At 36.6% G+C, this 24,312-nt stretch overlaps 1 protein-coding gene across 1 annotated transcript in view; it reads right to left on the bottom strand.

The window, feature by feature from the left end:
• The window catches only part of NEB (nebulin), a 221,952-nt gene that overhangs the window by 20,196 nt on the left and 177,444 nt on the right, over nt 1-24,312 (bottom strand). The window contains exons 159-172 of the mRNA XM_087710553.1: nt 23,688-23,789; nt 23,488-23,592; nt 18,619-18,729; nt 16,644-16,748; nt 15,728-15,832; nt 13,244-13,348; nt 11,904-12,014; nt 11,364-11,474; nt 8,197-8,310; nt 7,982-8,086; nt 5,041-5,145; nt 3,640-3,744; nt 2,051-2,143; nt 214-306 (exon numbers count right to left, since the gene is read on the bottom strand). Of these exons, the coding sequence (XP_087566679.1) occupies nt 214-306; nt 2,051-2,143; nt 3,640-3,744; nt 5,041-5,145; nt 7,982-8,086; nt 8,197-8,310; nt 11,364-11,474; nt 11,904-12,014; nt 13,244-13,348; nt 15,728-15,832; nt 16,644-16,748; nt 18,619-18,729; nt 23,488-23,592; nt 23,688-23,789 (1,470 nt within the window). The remainder of the gene's footprint in view (nt 1-213; nt 307-2,050; nt 2,144-3,639; nt 3,745-5,040; nt 5,146-7,981; nt 8,087-8,196; nt 8,311-11,363; nt 11,475-11,903; nt 12,015-13,243; nt 13,349-15,727; nt 15,833-16,643; nt 16,749-18,618; nt 18,730-23,487; nt 23,593-23,687; nt 23,790-24,312) is intronic.

Below are 24,312 nucleotides of genomic sequence, written 5' to 3'. Positions count from 1 at the left end.
TTATATTCTCCTTTCAAGGTTTGTATACAAAAGTTAGCAAAGCAAATGGAACTTTAAGATGGAATACAATGAGAAGAACGTCCACTAAAAATACAGGAGATGATATTAGTACATGTTAACAAGAGGAATAAACAGCAGCTTAGTTGGGTGAAAAACAGCATGTCATCATTGGCCAGCTCATTATTAAAAGAGAAAGAAAATTTTAGCCACTACCGAGCTGATGTGTTTCTGCGTCTCCTTGACCCGTTTTACTTCAGGAAGGTCAGAAATGGGAGTTCCTTGGCCAATGTGCTCCTTGTACTTAATCTACAAAATTGCATTCAAAAGAAAGACAAAAAAATGATGTCATATACAAGAGACATACATATCCATTCTCATCTCACTTATGAGAACAGAGAAAACAATTATCACTGAAAGTTTATATAGTTGTGGAACCTTAAAACATGCACTCTAGTGAAAAATCCCTTATCAGAAGAAAGTTAGGAAACAACACTCAAGTAAATATAGATAATTAAACAGAAGTCCATTTCCTGGGTGGAAGAAATTCTCACACTAGAAGCAATTTGATTTAACCATAACTATGAAATTATTTTATTTTTAACATTTAAAGTAACCCTTTTCTTGCCTGAATGTAACCCAGATAGATTCAAAGAAGCTAGTTATAAAATTATATGAACTGCATAACACCAGATTGAGAAAGGTTGCCATAGTATAAATGATCTACCTCATAACTAAGGAACTCGTGGTCATCCAACCATGTTTGGATCCATGATTAATTCAACCATGTTGGATTAAGGCTCCTAACAATCTTTATTTTGGGTCATGATGGCTATGGCTGCTGGTAGCTGCAGTAACCAATGGAAGGCCACAGGTGTCAGGGTTCCAAATAACACACCCATAACAACAACAACAAAAAACTCTGGGGCAGGCAATTTTCTCAAATAATAGGTTTATTGGATATGTCATATTGGCATGGGCTGGTGAAAACTGACTCTGAGTATTCCTGCAGCTTTCACCTAATTGAAGAAAAGGTTTGTCAGTTACTCAAAACAACCAGTCAAATGGTCCAATCAGAATACTGTCCAGTTGCTATGTGACTCCAGTCCCCTCCTTCCAAACACCTGCAGAAATGTCCTTGGTTCCCAAGTGAAAGTATTTTGTTTTGACTACAACACCCCAACCATCTCTGTTCCCCCCTCCCTATCCCTCTTCTCCAGTGTGTTAACACTGAACTCCCAAAATGGCCTCAGTCAGGCCAGCTTCAGGGTTGACAACAGGTTCTTCATTTTGATCTTGCTTTATTTCCCACAAACATTCTCCTTCACAGAGGAAGATATATGTTAAAATTAAATATGTATATTGAAAAGGAATTATAAATACCATCAACATAAAATGGAGCTTGCCCAGAAGCTGAAATATACCAAGTAAAGGAGATGAAGAGTGGGAAGTAGGGGAGATAGGTAAGGGAGAGATAGGAGAGAGGGCAAGTGGGGGAGAGGAGGAGAGAAAGGAAGAGTGGAAAGGGAGAGAGGAGAAGGAGAGAGGAAGGGGAAGTAGAGAAGAGAAGGATGACCAGAGGGAAAAAGGGAGGAGGGAGGAGGAGGAGAGAAGGAGAAGAAAGTGATGGGTAAGGTACATATGGTGTATGGAGAGCAGAAGAGCCAACAATTGTTTTGGGGAGCTGATGGTAAGATGAATTGATGTAAACATTTAATAATATAATACTATGTTGACTATGTAATAGTATACATGTGATTATATGTTATGAAAATGAAAAAATAAAAAACTTTATAAAAAACTGGATCAAAGTAAGAATTATGGATTGGGTTCAGTTTCTCCAAATTCAACTTCATTGGTTTTGCTGAATATATTCTCAAGTAAAGCAAAAAATATTGCTTCAATGAGTATTTATCCCTTTCATTTCCAATCTAATTATATTTTAATTCCATTCCATACTAAGTCTAAGATTAGCATAAATGACACTCAATTTTATAAATTAAAACAGCAAAGAACATGTGTGTTTAAAAAAAAAACATTTTATTTTTTTTACCGTGCTAATGGCATCTGTGGTTTTTCTAATTCTCTGTGTCTCTGGTGTTTTTTCAATTGCTGTTCCTGTTCCAATGGTATCTTTATATAAAACCTAAAGCAAAACAAGATCAAGCATAGAAAGACATATTGTCACTTCTACAGCAGCACTACAAAACACCAGAACATTTATTTCAATAAAAATAGAAACAGCATCACAATATCTATTTCAATAAATAAATCAATAATTATTCCCAATCTGATTTGTGTGTCAACTATACTAGTGAGGTTTGTATGGAGAAACCACTTAGTGTTTATCATTTCAAGCAATATAAGGAGAAAGAAATTAGACCAGTAAAAACAAGGATATGCGGATATACCGGTACCTCTTTAACCTTTAAGGTAAGAATCTTAGCTTTTATAGCCTGAAAACAAAGACATACATTTGCAAATATATGAGCAAAATATAAATTCTATTCACAGTTATGCCAAATGAAGCTCTGCAGGTTTTTTCTGATTTTTAATAATAGCTTTTGGGGAAAAATATTTATTCATTATATAAGGCTGAGGTAGGCAAGGATTTGATAGGATCAGCAAACTTCAAACTACAGGTATTGAAAATAAATCATGATGTTTTTAACAGAGAACTACCTCTCTTGGTCAAACACTTTGGTTAATAAAGACATAAAGTTACTTTGGTTAATAAAGACATCTCGAAATGACAATAGTTACCCCTTGGAGATCTTTAAGAATTTTAAATTTTCGAATAAACTCAAAATATTTATTCATGGTATTCCTGGATTAGCTGCTCAAAGAAAACACATGAAGCTTACAATTTTGGAACCCAGAAAGGTCCGTCAAAAGATACAGAGATATGTCAAAATATTATTGCCATGTATGTTGTACTCAAGTTATTGCATTACTAAAAAAATGTTAAAAGAAAAAGAGCATAAGGCAGAAGTTGGCAACATGTGGCTCTTCTGACTTTATTTTAAAACCCAGCATCCATTTCCATTGCCTAATCTAGCAGAGGCTGCTGGTAGTTGTAGTTCAGCAACAAAGTGATTATTATTGGAAGGTGATTGGTTTCCCATTCCTGATGGGCAACTACAATTCCCTTTAAAATGAAAGTGGTACTAACCCTTTTCCCTCACCCTATCACTTTGTTTCATAAAAGTTGAACATCAAACCATTCTAAAAATGGCTGTAACAGCTATATCATTTTACTCTAGAATTCCAGTGTGGGAAGATGGTGGTTTCAACTGTCCATCCCTGATTTACTTTGCCAAAAACATGCATGTTTGTGGGTCAGCTCTTTAGGTCATATCACACTGTAAACAATGAGTGGGTTAAAATCCCTTATCGCTAACTCAGGGCTAAGTTCTGGATCCAAATGTGGGTCTTTTGAATTAGGAAGGAAGAAAGGAACAGGAGGAAGGAAGGAAAGGGAGGGAGGGAGGGAGGGAGGGAGGAGAGGGAGGAAGGGCTTTCACTTGTGCATAACTGGATTCTTAACTGTCTATTGTCAAGAGGTTTTATTGGTATTAATAAAAAGATTGAAATGTGTTAACCAACTGGGGACCAATCATTTGCTAAATAATATAAACTTACCGAACTGAAATTTTTCTGGTTTTCTTTTACTCGTAATATTTCTGGTGTTTCATTTACAACAGTGACCTTTCCTTTACTGTCCTGCAGATCATGTTGATACTGAAGCTGTTAAGAGAATACATGTTTTTCAGTGCATTAATCTCAAAACAGATTTCCGCTTGGCCACTCATTGCTCCCTGAGGGCAAGAAGAGGTGACATCTTCCTCCTCCTACTCTCAGCTCTCTGCAAATGCCCCTTGCACCTTCGTTTCCCAGCTTTGATTCAAAGCTGCTGTTTTCCAATCTGAGCCTTCTGAAGTCCTTGAGAGAAGATGGCTTCCAGAGTTTTATTCCACTTCAGGAGCAGCCCAGCTCTGATTGGCTGTAGTTCCTAGCACATCCCTGCCCTCCAGTCCTGTGAAGCCATTTTGCTGGGAATAATCCCACAAAAGAAAAAGCAGGCACTGGTAGAGTGGTCCATTGAGAAACACCCAGGAAGCCCTGCCTCCCTTGTGCAGATAAGAAAGTCAAGAAGCAGAGGAAAGACCAATCTGGCCATAATCTCTGGACTGAGTACAAGCCCAACCCCATTGCCAACCCAATGTAATCTGGATTGGAATTTCTGAAGTTTATTTAAGAAACAGCCTGAGAGACAAAAACTTATTGCTGCTGTGCAGGATTCCCCCAGTAAGAACTCAGTTGTCAATTCTCCATGTTGACATTGTCTTCTTGTTTCCAGACTGACTTTTTAAAATGTCAGTAATAGCAACAGGACTTAGATTTATATACCATTTCATAACATAATGCTTTATAGTGTTATAGAACTGATGAAGATATATGAGAAATACATTTACAGCAGCATGAACAAAGGTCACTCAAAATACAGTATCAAATGTACCGGTAGTCAAATATTGGTAAGTTATTAAGTATTATGCATTCATGAATTCATGAGTTATTTGACAAATTCTATTAAGTTATTTGTAACTAAGCCCTCCAATCTCAGTTGGACTTGTTTTGAAAATAACCGAGAAAGGTTCAGTTATTTTAAGTTTAAGGAAAGTTTTAAGTTTCTTGCTCAGCAAAGCAATAATCAAGAATGTACCTTAGAGAGAGTGGGAAGTATCTCTGAAAAATACCCAGAATCTGTGTCCTTTTTCTTTACCTACATGATTAGCATCACTGGCAATTGTGAGCATGGGACTTTTTCATCATAGTCAGAACAGCATCAGACATGTTTCTTGTAAGGTATGAGCAACTTATTTCAAACTCAAAGCAGGTAGCTAAGGCTCAAAATATTTCAGATTAAAAATGTTCTCTACCCATTAGGCTTAATATCTAATATAGGAAAGGAAAATTGCCTTTCAGGAGTAGCATTGTTTGCTTTCTTTCTTTGTTGGAATTCATGAGTATATGTATACATACCATGCTAAAATTCTTTTGATTTTCTCGGACCCGCTGATTTTCTGGAGTCTCTAGCACAGACACATAGTAGGGCATGGTTTTCTCTGCATCCTCCTTATACTTTTTCTGTTACATAGGTTAAAAAAAAAAGAATATGTACTATTGCAGTAACAAAACAAATACTCATGCAGAGACACATACAATTTTTTTGTTATCTTGGGACAATAGCAAAGTGACCACAGAAATAAAACAAACTCTATCCAGAGTTCTCAGTTGAGGCTCAAATGGCCAGGCTCACATTGCCATACTTTGGACATACTATGAGAAGTATGGAGAAGGCTTTGATGCTTAGAAAGTTGAAGGGAAAAAGAAGACAGGGACAATCAGAAGCAAGATGTAGGAATAATGTACACTGGTGACAAAATGCGCTATTGGAAGTCCTGAAGTCCAAGTTAGGGAATAGATCATCATGGAGAATATCTATTTACATGGTAATTAAGAGTCACCACCAACCTTGGTTTTATCCAAGTTGAAGATAATTTGTTTAAACAAATAAGAGATCAAAGCTTAATGCATATAAAGAGGATATATAATATATTAATACAGATGGATTCGGAGACAGAATTAATTAAAGATTGTATGATAAAGTGGGCTCAAAATATTGAAGAACCAATAATGTTGGATACATGGGAAAGAATATGGGTAAGAAATGTGAAATTTACACAAGCTCAAAACCTGAGAGAGAATTTTTATAAGATGTTCTATAGATGGCATTTAGCCTAAATGTTGGAGGTGTGGTTCTCTCGATGCTACATATTTTCATATATGGTGGACCTGCCAAAAGGTTAAGGCATTTTGAATAAAAATATGGTGGATTATGCAAAATATCTTTAAAAAAAGGATAAAGTTTACTCCTCATTTATTTTTACTAGGTATATGTACTGACTTTACAGCGGTAGAGACCAACTTGGTTCTGCACCTAATAACGGTAGCAAGACTGTTGGTGGCGCAATACTGGAAGAAGGAAGACTTGCCTACAACTCAAGAATGGACATTGAAAGTTACAAACTTAGCCGAGATGGCTAAAATATCGGCATATCTCAAAGATCATTCAAATGAGAGATATAAACGAGACTGGAAAAAATAGATTGACTATATACAAAATAAATACGGGACTAAGAAATTCCAGATAGCCTATGCTTAAGATCAGGAATGATTTAAACTGTTCAAAGTTAGTGTAGCAAGAAGAAGCTAAGATCAATGTAGAGATGTTATTAACCTCTTTTTTTTCTATTTCTTTTTCCCCCAATATATTTTAGACTGTGTTTGTTAAAAATCTATACTGTGTACGGGCTCTGGGAAGTCGGGGGGGGGGGAGGGAGGTGGGGTGTTGTGGGGGGTGGGGGAGGGGAGGGGGGATATATACCATGTGTTAGATTTCAATGTAATGCGACTTCACATGTATACTGTTTCTCTTTAATTTCTCTGTAAAAATAGGACAAGTTGAGTATATTGACATATAGTAGAAATACACCAAGGGGAGGAGGAGTGGGATAGAAGAAAGATGGGTAGAGAGGGCGGGAGAGAGGATGGGAGGGAGGGTGAGACGGAAGGGAGGGAGTGGACTGGGAGAGAGGAGTGGTAGAGGGGGAGGGGAAGTAGGGTAGAGGGGAATGATGGAGGGAAGATAGAAAGTTGGAGGGGGCGGAAGAAAGAGGTGTATGGAGAGTGGAAGAGGTATATTGGGTTTCTATTTTGGGGGATATTGTCGACAAGAGGAATTGCTGTGATTATTGTTTAATGTTGTATGGCCCCGGCTATGCACAGTATATATGTGAGTGTATGAAAATGAAAAATGGAAAATAAAAACATTTTAACGAAGAGTCACCACCAACCTGATGGCACAAAGTCAATCAATTAGTCAATTTTCAATGACTAAGACAGAAATGCTTTAGAAATAAGAGCAGATGCATGATAAACATTGTCTACAGGTATAATAAGGACATTTGTAAAGTTTGGTAGCTTGGGCTTGCACTTTCTAGATTGCATCTGTCAAATGTGATCTAGTCCATAGACTAAGCAAGCTAAATAATGTTTTTTTAAGAAAATACTTGGAAAGTATTACCTTCTGAGAGGAGAAACAAAAACTACCTGTTAACTTTAGAAGCAAGGACATTCTGGTTATAGATTTTACGATTTAAGTATTCATTTGAGAAGTGTAGACAAAAGGGTTGGTTGTCAGAAGTGGATTTAAAAAAATGGGGGAAGTTGAGAGCCACAGATAGTAAGATGTAGTGTCATGAAATAGCCCATGTTTGGATTTGGGGATGGAAGAAAAATAACAGATTTTGGAAGGTTGGGTTGTTATTTTCTTTTTTAAGGGCATTGTTAAGCGCTAAAGAAGAATGAAACTCATTTACTAAATGCATTTCTGCTAAAAAAAAAAAGTGAGAAATTGTACTTTTGATTATTGGCAGTTGACTGAGAAATTCAGCTATACTCTAAAGCAGGGGTGTCAAACTTGTGGCGTCACATTGTCGCCATGTGATATATCACGACTTTCCTCCCTTCGCTAAACTGGGGGTGAGCGTGGCCAGTGTGTGACGCATCCAGCCCACGGGATGAGAGTTTGTCACCCCTACTCTAAAGGCACGAAAAGAGATTTTAGGGGCATGTGATCTATGGTTACCATTCACTGCTTTGAAACCTATATAAATTTTTCCATTAATTACTAGTTGTTTTGTTCTATATTTAAATGGTTGCAAAATGAAAGCAAAGTCACCAGTTAAAGTGAAAATCAGAGCAAAATGTCCAACAGTGTAGAGTACCTTACACTTATTAGAAGGATTTACAGTGGACTCTCAAGATCACACAGACAGGGCCCTCTGTATCACATTATTTATCAGGCTGGTTAAGGCTTTTGGGAGCTGGAGTTCACCTCCATCTGCAGGGCCATCATTACCTTACTGGAAAAGTTCTTCACATGATGTGCATGGATGATTTCTGGAGTGTCAACAACTGTGGTATAATTGGCTTTTTCCATTTCTGCAGAGTGCTTATATTTAAGCTGTTGAGAGAAACATTTCAGAGGAAATATCCAGAATAAGTAATTTACAGATATAGCTTTTTGTTGATTTAATACAGCAGTAAATCAAATGATGTACATTAATCACTAACCTCACTAGCAATATCTGTGGCATTCTTTGCCCTCATATAATCAGGTGTCTCCAATGCAAGATCTGTTAGTCCCCTTCCTTTCATTTCCATCTCCAGAGCTCTCCTGTATTCTTTCTGTGGATAAAGACAGATACAAAAATATATCAGACAGCTTGTTTCCAAATGAAATTCACCCTCCAATCCTCCAAAGGTTATCTTGATATGTAACCTGCTCGTGTAAATGTACAATGGAAGGAAGAGCAATCTATTTTATGGAAGAAACATTTAATCTTGCAATGTGATATGAGATCTGACTAGTTATGCTGTTCATAGATCTCATTTCAAGAAATTTTTCAGAAAAATGTGTCCAGGAAGAACCGAATCTTCCTCATTTCAGTCAGATTACAGAATCATGTATTGATCAAATTGAATTACAAATCAGATAACATCTAATTAAATAAAAATAATAATACCGGTAGTTATATGTGGGATTAGTTTTGGCAAACATTGTTTTTATCTTTTACAACATCTTCAATTTAATATACTATATAATTATTTAGGTGATATAATATTTTAATTTGGCTTCAGAAGGCATGTCAACCAAAATAATTAAGAATGTATAGAGGAAAAAAAATTAAGAATTCAAATGAAGAACCTAAATTATCTTGTTGCATTGGGAAGACACTAAACCCTGAATACTTTATACAAGACATCAGCATAGATTGGTTAGAAATAACTGTGAAATACTAGAGAAATTAAAAAAGATACTGTAAGCTAATTAGTTTCTTGAATTCAGTAAGAAATATCTAATTTATCCTGAATCCACTAAATTAATGAGGCCACAAACCTGAAAAAGGTAAATGTAGTAACTAGCCAATCTTTTCCTTTCTGCTTAATTCCCAAGAAAATAATTCAATGTATGCAAGATCAATTCAAAACCAATGGTTAAATGTACTATTGACCTCATTTTCTAGTTTTTTAAAATTATTTTAAAATAATTTTAAAATGCATAATGTGATTGCAGTGAAAATCACCTGGTTCCTATTTTAATATGACTGTGTAATTCATAGATCCATCTATGAATAGTCCTGTGATGTACCAATTAGAGAAAACGTCAGGCCAAAAAATGCATACATTTGTGGAAATTGTGCACAGATTTTTTTTAAAAAGATGGGCTTTAAAATATGTGGAAGTATGTTGTCTTCATCATCTTGCTAGAATTTATATCCAGATCATTGCTTATTTGGTACATGAACAGCTGTTATCGGAGCCAAAAGAAGATGGTTGTTGTGTCTTTTGATTGTTGGAGAGAGCTTGTTCGTTATCTGCCTCAGTGGTGCCCTCAAGAAGTTCTGACACATCTTTTGTCTCCTTAATGTGTCACTGTTGGCAGCTGCAAAGAATAAGGTGATGACTGTTCTCCTCGAGGTTACAGAAGATGTTAACCATTGTTAACAACCCTGTTGGTACTAAACATTTCAAAATGGATTTGGCTGAAAACAGAGTATTTTAGTTGCAAGATCATGGGAATTCAATTGGACCAGGAGGATTATCCATAATCAATGAATTAAACCTCTTCAGGATAAAGGATGCCATTGGAAGAGAAAAGTCAGTTGGTTCACTATGTATGGTTAACTGTTTTTTTTTTAAGTATACAGCTTTTCCAGATTTTACCAAGGAAATTCAACAATAAAAAAAAAAGATTACAAATGTGAGAACTATTGCTCATGAGAAGAATCTTCAATATCTTATTGGGTTTTGGCCATCTTTGCTTTCAACATCAAATGTTACTCAGAAATAATTTATAAATAAGTTCAAAGAACAACTCTTTGAAGTAACTTTTTTTTTCAAGAAATTATCACTACAATTCTGGGAAGTGACTATTGATTAGGATGATTTTCCATTTGATTGGATTTCTGTCTCCAATTTTATGAGGAGTCTGTAATAAAACGTTTTCACGCAAATACCTGCCTTTAATTTTTTTATAAAACAAACATCGTTTATTCCCAAACCAGGCAATCTGTTCCCATTCTAGAACTATTTCCTTAATAAATGTGGATGTTAGGTTTTATGAGCTACTTTATGAGCAAATTACAGAATACAGCTCAGGCTGGGTGTAAACAGGGCCATCAAACTTGTGACAATTTTGGTTTTTCAATAGATATTCTTCTTTTAACTCAAATGACTCAGCATCCACCAACTATAATCACTTTGGGAAGTAAGAAAGCCTTCATGTGGTCTCTTGGTAGCTTTTGCTGTGGGTTTTGATTTATTTTGGGTCCCCACAAAGTTTTTATAGTTTGGATATAATTTATTAATGTTTAAATCCCAGTTGATTATTTCCTTTCCCTTGGTTAAATCTCTATCAAAATGCTTTCTTTTCTTTTTAATTTTGCTTTAGAACTTCTAGCCTGCATAATCAGAAATTCTGAAGTTATTAATAAATAATAAAAGGAGGGGCAAAATATTATTGTTTGTCAATATTTAAATTTGTCTTTTTTGACAAGAGAAATGAAGAAGACTTTCAAAAATATGATCTGTTTCTTGGAGTTCTTACAAGTTCTTTCTTGTAGTAAAACTTCCTTCCTTCCTTTTCCTATCAATTTTGTGTTGATTCTTAATATTGTTAAATGCATTTTTACACTTTTATTAAGGTAAAAGTAAAGGTTCCCTTGCACATATGTACTAGTTGTTCCCGACTCTAGGAGGTGGTGCTTATCTCCGTTTCTAAGCCAAAGAGCCAGAACTGTCCAAAGACGTTTCCGTGGTCATGTGGCCAGCATGAGTAAATGCCAAAGGCACACGGAATGCTATTACCTTTCCACCAAAGATGGTTCCTATTTTTCTACTTGCATTTTTACATGCTGTCGAACCCATTACAGAAGCTGGGACTTCTGTAATGGGAGCTCACTCAGTTACAAGGCACTAGGAATTCAAACCGCCAAACTACTGACCTTTCTGATTGACAAGCTCAGTGTCTTAGCCACTGAGCCACCGTGTCCCTTTTATTAGTGTAATTTATAATCCAAATACTTAGAAACTGAAATGGAAAAATGTCCTTTCTCTGTCTGAATGCATGATGAACACAAAACTATGAAATGGACAGACCAGTACTAAGCATTATAATACTCCATAGAAATCTCATTTCCATATTCCTAAACTTTATTCCACCTAGTGATAGGCCTCACCTCATTCAAGATATAGGTTGCATTCTTTGCTCTAAGCAAATCTGGTGTCTCTTCTAGAAGAGTTAGGCCTTTGCCTTTTACACCTTCTTCTAAATCTCTCCTGTATTCTTTCTAAAGGAGAGAAAACAAGAAAATAAATCAAAAGAGATAAGTAAGTAGGAGACAAAGGGAAATCAATGAGAGGGGAAAAGATAAAAGAGAAACAAAAGAGTTAGGAAATAATTCCTAGACTAAATAGTTGTTTTTTGCCTTCTAAACATGCATCTCTTGTTACATTAACTCTACCTAAAAATTCACACAAAGGTATATATAATGAAACAGTTCTCATTGGTTCCATCAATAGGACAATTTTTTAAAAGATAAAGATAAAAAATAGGCATCAGTTAAATCATGCTTATAATTAAAACTAAAATTAAGGGAGGAAATCAAAAATTAACTTTTAAACTTAAAATTAAAGTTTAAGCATGGCAAAGAGAACAGCGAAGGGTCTACTTTGTGGGAGACAATTTCCATTGCATAAGTCAGAAGAGTAGTTGGTACCTCATTTCCTATTTTAGTAGCATATTTGACATGCAGTGAAGATGGTGTAACCTCCAAACCCATAAGATTCCGGCCCTTAATGGACTCTTCATAATCTTTCTTATATTCTTTCTAATAGGAGTTGGAAGAAGAAGGGAGAGGAAAAAAGGGAAGAAAGAAGAAATAGAATTAATTTTGGTATTGTTAAAATAATTTTCATACCTTTTAAATTGATGTGACAATTAGTTAATTATGGATCCAATTTTCTTTTTGTGCCATTTGGGAAAGGTTTAATGTTTTTCATTGTCCTAACCCATGATAAATTAATATTTTACCCTGTTTCCCTGAAAATAAGACCGCCCGGATAATAAGCGCAATCGGGCTTTTGAGCATGCGTTAAAATAAGCCCTCCCCCAAGAGTAAGTCCTCCCTGAAAATATTGCAACACAGCAGCAGCCATGAGGTGACCACGATTGCCACCTCCTGCACTTCAAAAATAATAAGACCTCCCCGAAAATAAGGCCAAGTGCTTATTTCAGAGTCAAAAGACAATAAGACCCTGTCTTGTTTTTGGGGAAACACAGTATGTACTTGAAAGCAATAATACCTACGTCTGGCTTTTAGAGAAGCAAAATTTCTACATTGTAGTATCTAGGGAGCAGGCTGTACAAAAAGGACAGAATGATCATTGGTCAGGTAGTAGTCTTAGCAACCCAGTGCCAACAAAATGTATGGGATGACACGTCCAGTGGTTCTCACTCAACATGCTTGGAATGATGGGAGTTCTGATCTAACCCACTAGAAAATATTAGAAAACACCAGGTAAAGAAATCTGTTCTAGTTAGCATGCTTGGTCCAAGGAAGTTTTTTTTAAAGTGAGTAACTTCATAGATCATGCATTTGGATATTATATTTCCTTTGAATGAAAACAATTGACAGAATCAAACACGACACTCAAGTTTCACCTTGCATGGATTTGATATTGGAATGAACATGTTCCAATAATTTAACCATATTTTGAAATACCTATGAAAGGGTATGAAAGGGATGAAATTGAATAGAGGCAAGAATATGCAGTCTAGAAGCCTAGCAAAGGAGAAACTGATTCTCAAAACAAAACAATGGGAATAAAATTGTATAGATGTAGATTGAGGATGAGGAATGGGCAGAGGGGCTCGGCTTTTATTTGGCACCCATAAAATAAGCTGTGGTGGTCATTTAATCAATGAACAGAAAGATATGATCATTCTGTTACAAAAATACCTTCAGAATACATTTATGATTTAAACTGACTAGACACAGTACAACTACAATTCAGTATCTCGCTGATGTTTTCTAATATCTGATTAGTGACCTCCTACCTCACTCTGCATGTGTTGGGATTCTTTAGCAGTGATATATGTAGGTGTTTCAAAATCCAGCATGGGTTTTCCTCTTTCTTTTTCATATTTTTCCTTGTATTTCACCTGTCAAGAGGGTGGAATGTGTTATCCCATAGTAGCAGATTAAAAAGACGCTTACAGAATGGCACATCCTTCACTCAACCCTAATCCTGGATGAACAAAATACAATTGTTGTGGTCATACAACATGCTATGTCAAAATAAACTTATTTCTTAATTGATAAATGTAATAACCACATTAGTCAGGGTGACTCTAACCAGTGAACAAAAGCAACAACCAATAGAATTGCCCATAAATATTTAGGCACCACTAATTGAACAGTACTTCAATGAAACTGTTTCAATGAATCTGGTAGTGAATAAGACTGCATTGTTCAAAGGCAAACATATCTTTCTGTGAAGTTAAATGGATTGGTGTCTTTTATCTCTAGTTTAGAGATTCAAAAAATGGAAGTAACGACTATGCCAGATGAAACAGTTTGCATGCTCTTTCAGTCAGCAGTTTGTAAAGCCTTCTTTGGCAAATAAACAGCTTTTCAAATGTTTCCTGCCACTAACTGAAAACATCTATTTTTGCTTTTCTCTACTATTCTTGGCAAGAAGTATTATAGCTCAGAAATATTCTTAGGTCCCGTCTCATGCACTGCATGTTTAAAATCTTTCCACAGACTTTCAGTAATATTCAGCTTTGAAATCTGTGAAGAATACTCCAAAACCTTCATGTTTCTTCCTATAAACACTTTATTGTTGATTATGTTTTGTTGCCTTGCTAATTATTTGACCTCCTTTCAGCTTCAGTTTAATTACTGAATATGGGACATGGGTTTTTACGATATGTAGTTCAAGCTAATCCTCCTTCACCTGCACAATGTTTCCTAAGCTGCTAGTGCCACCCAATGCCAAAGAACAATAGAGATCTTCAACTTTAATGACCTAGTGGATACATTTAAAATTTTGAGATCACTTCATAGTCATTCTTACAAAGTAGTCTCATGGGAAACATGGACAGTTACAAAAATCTCCTGTAGCTGTCCTCATGATATTGTCCACCACACAGCTTACTTTTAGCATTCTCTTAGGCAAGTAATCACATTTTCAAATAAAGTACCATTCCATAGTCTTTCGCTGTTTGTATTTTCCAAGCATATATTCTGGGTGTGTAAGGGATCCAGGACTATCTTGGAAATAAATCTGATGTTTAAGACTATGGTTTGCCTTACATTATGGCACCTTTAAAATCTAATAAATTCAGGTGGACATGGAGTCTGCTGGAAATATCTATCTATCTATTTATCTATCTATCTATCTATCTATCTATCTATCTATCTATCTATCTATCTATCATCTATCTATCATCTATCTGTATAATAAGATAGACTATAAGTCTATCTTATATAGTCTTTATTAAGACTATAAGTCTTAATAAATGAAATAATAAATGAATGAAATGTTTTTTGCCCATTGCCCATCTCATTGCAGTGTGGGCCTAGTGTTACTAGGCACTTTGGTATCACATATTAGAAATCCAAAAATAACTGACTGATGGCACATATATTATTTAGGTTTCTGGCTTATTAAGAAATACAGAAGCATTATATTGCCCAGAATAAAACTTGAGTGATATTTATGGCTTATTATGAGGGGAAAATTCCAAGGAAAGTCAGTTCAAACTAAATCACAGGTAAGGTTTCCAGGGTAGTTTCCAATTCCCACTGACGATCCAAACATATCAAATCTACCCCTGCATACTTAATATGCCAAAAGTCCAGGGGTGAAATGGTACCGGTTTGGGCCAGTTCGCCCAAACCAGTAGTAAAAAAATGCTACCATTTGCCCAAACTGGTAGTAAAAAAATGCTTAACAAAGTAAAAAATAGTTCTGACAATCAGCTCTGCTGAGCGATGGTAGGAATCTTTTTTTTTTACTTTTGTTTAGCATTTGGGGTCCATCTTTGTTCCCAGGAGGCTTCCCTGATGCCTACGCTAGGCCAAAAATGGGGAGCATGGGTGGTGGAGGAAGGAAGGAAGGAAGGAAGGAAGGAAGGAAGGAAGGAAGGAAGGAAGGAAGGAAGGAGAGGAGAGGGAGGAAGGACCACAAACCTGGCACTAGATGCAGCTTCAGAGGATACCTTGAAAGAGCACAGCAATCCAGGCCTGGAAGGGACCTGGAAGTCATCTAGCCCAATCCTCTGCTCCAGCAGGACATTGTTAAAATAAGTTTCTGTCTTTTGACACACACCCCCACTCACATGACTATATAGCCATGCCCAGCCAGTCACATGACCCCCTCCCCCACCAAGCCACACCCACAGAACCGGTAGGGGAAAAAATTAGATTTCACCACTGCAAAAGTCCATAGAACTCTGACATGTTTTGGATAAGAATACAGATACAGTGGCATATGGTAGTAAACATACATAGTGTGAAACCCTTAACTGACTTACTATGCTCTGAAGTTCTGTGGCGTCCTTTAGATGGATTTGTTCAAGGTTATCTGGAACCACATGGTAGTGACCTTTATTCCTCTCATACTGCTTCTTGTACTGGTACTAAAGGGAAGGCGTCAAAAACCACCTCAATAGTTTAAAAAAAATGTCCTAACCAGAGCAACTTTTCTAGATCATTTTACAAAAAACATATCGGTAGTCAAATGAGACATCAGAAATTAAATGTAAAAGAAATATATAAAAGAGAAGAAGAAAGAAAAAAATATGAGGCAAAAAGGAACAAAATTACAAAACGGGGGGAAAAAGAAGAAGAAAAGAATCAAAGAAATGTGATGCGGTGAATAAGTGATGCCATTAAAATGGAACGATGCCCCTTGGTTTTCGCTTAAGAATATAAAACGGGATTAGCTGATATTACTCAAGGGTGATTTAGTTCAGCATTTTGTGTCACAAAATGGCTGACTAGATGCATCGACCAAATCCACAAGCAGAATTCATTATAGCAAGAAGATCAAAGTTCAGACAAAAGCAGATTAAGTCTGAAAATGGTTTTAAAAGTTAAAAAGGATTATTGTTTCAAAATAGTAGTTGTGGGTTAAAAATACAAAAAGTTAATAAAATAATACCTGTTAGTAAAAATATGAATTATAAAAGTAAAAAAAAAGCTATTAAAATGTAGTTAGATGCTAACATTATTAGTGGTTCTGTTTTAAAAGTAATAGAAAAAGTTCTGAAGACTTGAGGTATTAATGTTGCTAGTCAACATGGGGGATAGTTATCAGGCAGAAGATAAGAGATCACTACCAGGTGATTTCCTAGAAACAGTCAAGGAGGAGGATTGTTAGCTGATATTATCTTAGAAAGGCAAGGAAAGGTTAAACTGATAGTATCTCGGCTTAGCTAACAGGCTTACAGTGCTGGCAAGGTGGCTGGTGTTCAAAACATGATTCATCGCAAGCGATTCAGACATATCGGTCACCGGCTTGTGAAGTTTCTTCAGATCTGCCTTATATTTAACCTGTTGATAAAACAAAGGAAAATGTCAGCAACCTTGTCACAGGAATACATAAAGTAGGCTTATAAATGGAATGCATTTCAATTGCCATACGACAGCTTGTGCGGGCATGCAATGAGCTACTGTCTATGGAGATTTTCAGTCATTCAGGCTGTGGTGGGCTGCTGCGTGGTCACGCGGGTTCGGGCAAACCCTTAGCTTTGATCGCTGGCTGGGCCCACCCGCGTGCCCTTGTGCTAAGCTATCCATTTATAACTAACTTTCTGCTCGTTCCCTCCGCCCTCGCTGCCCAGCTGAGTTTCGCACCAGCCCTGCTTTACTCACCGGAGCTGCCTGAGTTGATTACCTGCTTCTTTGAAGCTCCATTTCACTCCCAAAGGGGCGCGTGCAAGTACGCATGTGCATGCACGCGCTCTCAACCAGTGAACCAGAGGTGATATTCTGCCGGTTCACACCGGTTCGGGCAAACCAGTAGTGGCAGCGATACAAGACTCCACCCACCCACCCAGATGTCATCATGGACCTTCCGAACCAGTAGCAAAGATAAGAGGGATACCATTACTGCAATGTGAATGTAAGTGCAGCCCACCTTTGCATTCAGGTCATAGTGCAGGGATGGTGAACCTATGGCACAGGTGCCACAGGTGGCACATGGAGCCATTTATCAGTGCACATGAGGCGTTGCCCTGTCAGCTGGCTAGTGTGCATGCACGCACTGGCCAGCTGAGTTCAGCATTTTTTAAAGCCATTTTTCGCCCTCCCCAGGCTCCAAAGACTTTATAGGAGCCTGGGGAGGGCGAAAAGAGCCTCCCCACCCACCCCAGAGGCCTTCCGGAGGCTTCCGGAGCTTCCTTGAAGCCTCCGCAGCACAAAAACCCAACCCTATGGGCAAACTGGAAGTTCGGGAACAGACTTCCGGTTTGCTCATAGGGCTGGTTTAAGCCCTCCGGAGGCTTCAGGGACCTTCAGGAGGCTTCCCTGAAGCCCCCAGAGGACTAAAAACTATAAAGACTCCTATAAAGCCTCTGGAGCCTGGGGAGGGCGAAAAAAGCATGCAAAAAGTGGGGAGGAGAGCTTCTCATGCACGCATGTGCACTGGGGGGGGGATTGCGCGTTGCATTATGGGTGCAGCATGCCCACACACGACCCCCCTACGCTCCCTCCCTTATGGCACGCGAGCCAAAAAAGGTTCGCCATCGCTGTCATAATGGCTCCAAAGGTGCTTTTTCAAAAGCCAACTGCATTTTCTTGTTTTTTTTCTTCTTTTTCTCATCTAAGCAGCTTCTTCTGTTCAACTGTGGTCATAAGTTGAGGACTACCTGTATTCCTCAACTTATGACTACAATGAAACCCAATATTTCAGTTGCTAAGCAAGACAGTTGCTAAGTAAGTTTCATCTCATTTTACAACTTTTCTTGCCACCATCGTTAAGTGAATCACTGCCGTTGTGAAGTTAGTAAAATGGTTATAAAGTGAATCTGGCTTTCCCAATGACTTTGCTTGTCAGAACGCTGCACAAAATGATCACATGCCCTTCGGGACATTGCAGGCATCATAAATACAGGCCATTTGCCAAGTACCTGCATTTTTGACATGTGATAAGGGGGATTCAGTAGTGGTCATGTGAAATCGGTCATGTCACTTTTTTTAGTGCCATTGTGACTTTGAACAATCATTAAACGAATAGTTGTAAGTCAAGGACTACCTGTACTGTTAGTGTTTTTAAACTGTTTTCACCTGTGCTTGGTCTGTTTATATCTTTTATTTTCCCTGCAAATACTAGAAGGTTCTAGCAAACCTCTCTCAAAGGAACCTAGATCTGGCGCCTGGGTTCTCCTCACCATTCAAATAAAAGCTAATGAACCAGACTTACATCACTTGCAATGTGGTGAGCATCTTTCAAGCTCTTGTAGATCTTGCTCTCCTTCAGATCGTATTGAGGCTTCTTTCCTTTTTCTTTATCAAACCTTTCTTTGTACTTGATCTGAGTCCAAGAAAACACACACACATATATATATTAAAAGGGGTCCTGAACTTTAGCATTTCTGGCACCAAGAAGGGAGAAGAGAAAGCACCTATCCACAATCAGGTGTTCAAAAGAAATCTGATTGCAAGCAAGCAGATCAAAGGATGCATCACATAGGAACTACTTCGAAACAAAAGAGACCATTGGAAAGACCAAGATTTTTCAGTAGTAAGATTGATACATGCTACATTTCACAGGGCGACATTTCTTCTTTCATTCAGTGGTTTATTTCAGCTCCACAAACCAAAAGGTATCAAATTTATCCATTGCAAAAAAAATAAAAAATGGACAAGATGCCTGATAAAGTGAGATGAAGCACAACTTCCTTTGTGTTCTTATAGCAAGGGTTTTCCCCAACCTCCAGTTGAGTGACACAGTATTCCAGATATCCCTTCACTCCCAGACAGCATGGCTACAGGAATGAAGCAAGCAGCAATCTGGCATATATTCAGGCCTAAGAACAGGACAGGTGGTATTATACAATTCTGTTACTCTACCACCATATCCCACAAAGGCATGATAAAAGGCAGTAAACTTACTTATGTAAAAGCCAAAGCTGTAGAATCCATAGTGCTCTCTGTGCTTCTTCAGTGCTAAAAGGGAATGGGGTTTGCTCTCTGTTTATGTACATTAATCACCATTTCCCTTCTAATATTGAAGGTGTTACCTAGCTGGGTGATGAAATGTCTGCAAACTCAGAGGGTACCAAATATTCTCTTCTATTGGTGTAGCTAGATTTTTAAAGTGTTTATGTCTTGCTTTTATTTGAAAATATCAAAGAGCATTTTACATCCGATTATGGTGAATAATTATCAATAAAATAAGACAATAACTTTCCTAAGATTTCCCGTATGGAAGGTCATTATTTATCCTACTACCACCAAGAAAGTTTTCACCTGGCATAGTTGATGCCCAAATTATCGGTTTTAAGAGAAGTGATAGCCTTTTAGATTGTTTTTAAAAAGCAACTGAAAATTAAAGTTCTGCTGAGATGTTTTTCTTATTAGATTTAAAGCAATCTATCTGAACCCACTGATGGATAGTCTGCTTCTAATCATGTAAATAATTCAGCCAGCTTGCTTTCATCCCAATATAATTATATTCAACTCAGCTTTTTTTTTAGTAGAACTTGCATATTGTATTTATATTACATAATATTGTACTTACATTAAGTAATATAACTTTCTAGATAAACAAGATTATTAATTTCTAAATGTTTAGTACTATTATTATTATTATTATTATTATTATTATTATTATTATTAAACAAAGTCAGAAAATAGGAAATATATTAGCTGTTTAGTAGATGACGTCACAAATTATAAAAATAATGGCATCATCAGGCCACAACTAAGGGCATTTTAAATTTATTTAGACTATAGAGTTTAAATATAAAGTAAATGTACAATAGTCTTAAAAGATGGGCTTAACTCTGTCTGCAAGAGCTGATTGCCATAACTGATGAAAGGAATTGATCATGCTAGGAAGCAACACATTATAAAGAAGTAAAGTCAGTCTATCATCATAAAATCAAAGATACCATAGTGCATTTTCAACTCACATTCCATGATTTTTTATTTCTATTCTGTATCCATCATGCTGGATAGTTTCACTTTTAAACTAGACTGATAAAAATGCTGGTGACATTCAGTTAATATCCTTCTGGTTAGATTTCCTTGAGAAACATACAAAGAATCACATGTGAACTGATGCATTTGAGAGAAACAAAGACATTTTCACAATGACAGATCTGACACATGACCAGGGAAAACTTTTAACTACATCCAATGCTATGTATGTGGACTTTGACTAAGGATTTCCAATTCTGTTTTCTATTGGCAAATGGACAACACAGGAAACAGACAAACAACAACAACATAAGAAATGACATGCAGATTAACCATAACAGTGATGTAACTGGTGACATGACAGTATAGATGACAAATAACTCCTTGAAAGATTATATGTTGAACTTCTGCACAGTCAAAAGTATAGAAACATCCACACAAACAAATGATGTATCATATGAACGTCTATAAATCTGACAAGAGTATTGGATTTTTTTTCCAAGAAAAGATTATTAGTCCCATTAACTTTCCAAGAGTCAAAAGTTGCTTTTTCTTCAATAAAAGACTAAATAAGCTTAATAAGAGTGTATTATTACAAGGATAAGATGGCTTATCATCTTTCTGTACAAAGAACTGATTTTTGTCACAAGCACAGAAGAATGCCTGTGACTGCATGCAACATACAGAAAGGTAAGCAAGAAAGGAAACATCTCCCTTTTTTCCTTATGTCCAAAAGTCCTCTCCAATGTATGTCCTTCCTAAGGTTTAGGCCTACAATTCCCATCATCCTTCACCACTGACCATGCTGGCTGGGGCTGACAGTACTTGGAAGCCATCTCAATGGAAGGAGCCAATTTGGAGAAGGCAGATAGTAAGAGATTCTTAAGAGGGAGTGGTGAAAATAAACAGGAAATACTTGAGAGCAAATAGCAGCAATTAGAAATTAGTCAAGATACAGTTCTGGCTTTATTTTCCAGAAGCCTTTCTTCAAAACTCAATGTTTTGTATAGCCTGGTTGAAGACAATAAGGTAAGATCACTATTGGGAATGCTTGCTTATTGTCTCAGCTCTGCCTCCATAGTGAATGGCCATTTTTTTACGCATTTTACTATGTGTGTTTTAGTTAAAGCACCACAACATTCATTAGACCAGGCTTGCACTTTAAATGCACTAACTGTACCTTCTAAAATTATTAGATTTGAACAAATATTCAATCTCCATTTCAATACTGAACTCTCATGAGCAATTTTGCATAAGAAAGAAAAGGGAGATTTTTTTTAAAAAAAAGTAAACTTCACGAGATTTTCATTTTTTTTAAAAAGAGCATCCCATTGGCAATCCAGGCTCGATTTTATGTGCCAAAGAACATTTTGCAAAATTCATAAAATGTGAAAAGCTGAAAAGGACAGACACTTTAAATCCTTCTTACATGACTACTTAGGGTGTTAGCTTTTTTAAAATGCCTCATCATGGGTGTATCATACGATGCTGCCCCATGGCCCCTCAAGTATCCTTTAATGTATGTGACCTACAAAGCATAGCAAGATAGTAAGATTAGGTTAGCCAACCTGCAATGACACAAAGCAAAGAGCTAAGACAGAAATGTAGGCATCATCCATTCCTTTTCTTGATGGAGATGTCTCATAGGATAGAAGCAGTATGATTTGGAAGCTCACCACTTGTTCAAAGTTTGATGGAGGACAAACAGTTGATGTTAATTAGTAACAACACTAAAATGTAAGGTACCAAATTATTGAAAATAAATCATTTATACAAGCAATAAAGCACAGTTTCAGCAAAGTAGAAATATCCAAGTATTATGCTAGAAAATCTTTGAGTATAACTGTAGGTTTTCAAGCAAATATCTTGTCAGAAATCCCAAATAGATGGGGAATGGAAATAAGACAAACACATCAAAATATTTATTGCAAAAAAATGTGGAGCTGGTAACTATTGCTTTAAAAATCCTGTACTAGTAATATATGGCATACCAAATTTACTTAACAGAAAGTTGGGGGAGTAATAATTATATCTAAATAGGTTGTACAGTATTTTGTGGGTCATGTATTCACTGAGAATAGAAAATGGTGACTATATAATAATAATAAATAATAAATAATAAAGATGGTTGGACTTCAATTCCCAAAATTCAGCAGCCAGCATGCTGGTTGAGGAATTCTGGGAGTTGATGTCCAGACATCTTTAAGCCTATTAAAATCTATTTTATAAGTAAGTATTTACTTTGCTGGCTATTGGTTTTAATTAGGTAGTATTCAATTTTTTGGTCTAGATTCTGCCTATATTAGATTGTAGCTTCCATCAAACATGTAGATGTACACACAAACATATGTATCTGTATAACTTGTGTATATATCTGCATACACATATTTGATAATAATGGAAATTGCCATTATGCTTTGTTTGTGTTTGTATTTTTTATTTCTAGAGAGTTATCTCAAATCCAGGAGTGTGGTATGACTATGGTATTTTCTGGAACAACTGTCATATGAAAACCATAGATGAGAGTTTTGTAAAAAGCAATAAATATTTTATCAATAAAAATAGCTTCATACTCACTTCTATAAGATGTCCTTCTCTTCCAATTAGTTTATAGACAAACTTGAAGTTGGAAACCTACCCTTTGTTCGATGTTTTGCTTTAGAAATTTTAATACAGCAAATCTAATTTTTAAACCTCGAATAAATTTTTCCTGCGACATTTAAAATGTTCTGTAAATTTAAAGTTGGATGTCTGCCCAAAATGAACGCTGAGGTAGCTTTACTCTTTACCATTCAGTACATATTCATCTGAATAGGAAGAATTCATTTTAAATAATTCACTTTAAAGGTAAAATCGTCACTGAGCTAGTCAAGCCTTCTGAAATTGGGATCCAGATTTCTTCTGTATATTCAGTGTTAATGTTTGGAAGCCCAGACTAAGCCCAGGATTAATCAAAGATTAAGGGCGGCCCATGCATGTCTAGGATGTCTACAACACAGAACTAACCCTTTTATGTATGAAAAGCTGAATTCACATGCTATACACAGTGACAGGATTCTTTAACTCATAAACAACTCTACTGATTACTTTAGGTGTGGAAATCCTGTGTCAGATGCTCCTATTGTTGTAAATTATTTGCTGTTCGTACCTGGCTGGTTAGTTTGGACACTTCTTTGGCAAGCTCAATATCTGGACGCCCAAGCATGGTGACTCCTACTCCAGCATCTTTGCGACTTTTGCCTTTGTATTCAATCTAAGATCAAGCCAGACATTTGAAAACCAATCAATGTTGCATTCTACATACAAAAATGAAAATAACATGAAGCAGTTACATTGATTTGAACTCACATCGCTGACTAAATGGGAGACTTGCGTGGCCTTCATAATATCGGGTCGATCTGCCACACTGGTATAATGGAGCTGTGATTTGGCATCTTTTTTATATCCAACCTACATTAAGTGAAAGGAAGAGGCAGATCAATGATAAACACAATATTTTTTTAACTAGAAAAGAAGATATTTTTAAAATTATTTTTTTAACTAGAAAAGACAACAGAAGGATGAAAATCAGCTAATATTTTGCCATTTGGTTTGCTCTGGGCAGGATAAAATCACCATTTATATATGAATGCTTAGCAAAAGGGAGAATGGGGAAATGGAGAGGGGTGATGCAAATGTAGTCATCTATGGAAGCTATCATGGGCATGGAGACCTTTATGCCCAACTCAGATCAATAAGGATGGAGATATTGTGAGGCATGATTACATCTGCTCTGGGTTTTTTTTTTCCTCACAGCCATTTGCTTCTGCCAAAGAAGGAAGAGTGATGCCTTGGGAAAAGTCATTGGAGAGAGGCAATTTTCTTGTTGCTTCCATACACACATATCTTCACAATTGTTGTCCCTTCTCTCACATCTGGAAACCATGTATTTGCTTTTGATTGGATGAACAGTTAATGCCTCCCCTCTATCTCT

Source organism: Thamnophis sirtalis, unplaced genomic scaffold (assembly GCF_051295495.1).
Source record: "Thamnophis sirtalis isolate CommonGarterSnake01/CBP01778 unplaced genomic scaffold, rThaSir2_p1.2 scaffold_1, whole genome shotgun sequence".
NCBI classification, from domain to species: domain Eukaryota; kingdom Metazoa; phylum Chordata; class Lepidosauria; order Squamata; family Natricidae; genus Thamnophis; species Thamnophis sirtalis.
This window is presented reverse-complemented; position numbering and strand designations above follow the sequence as displayed.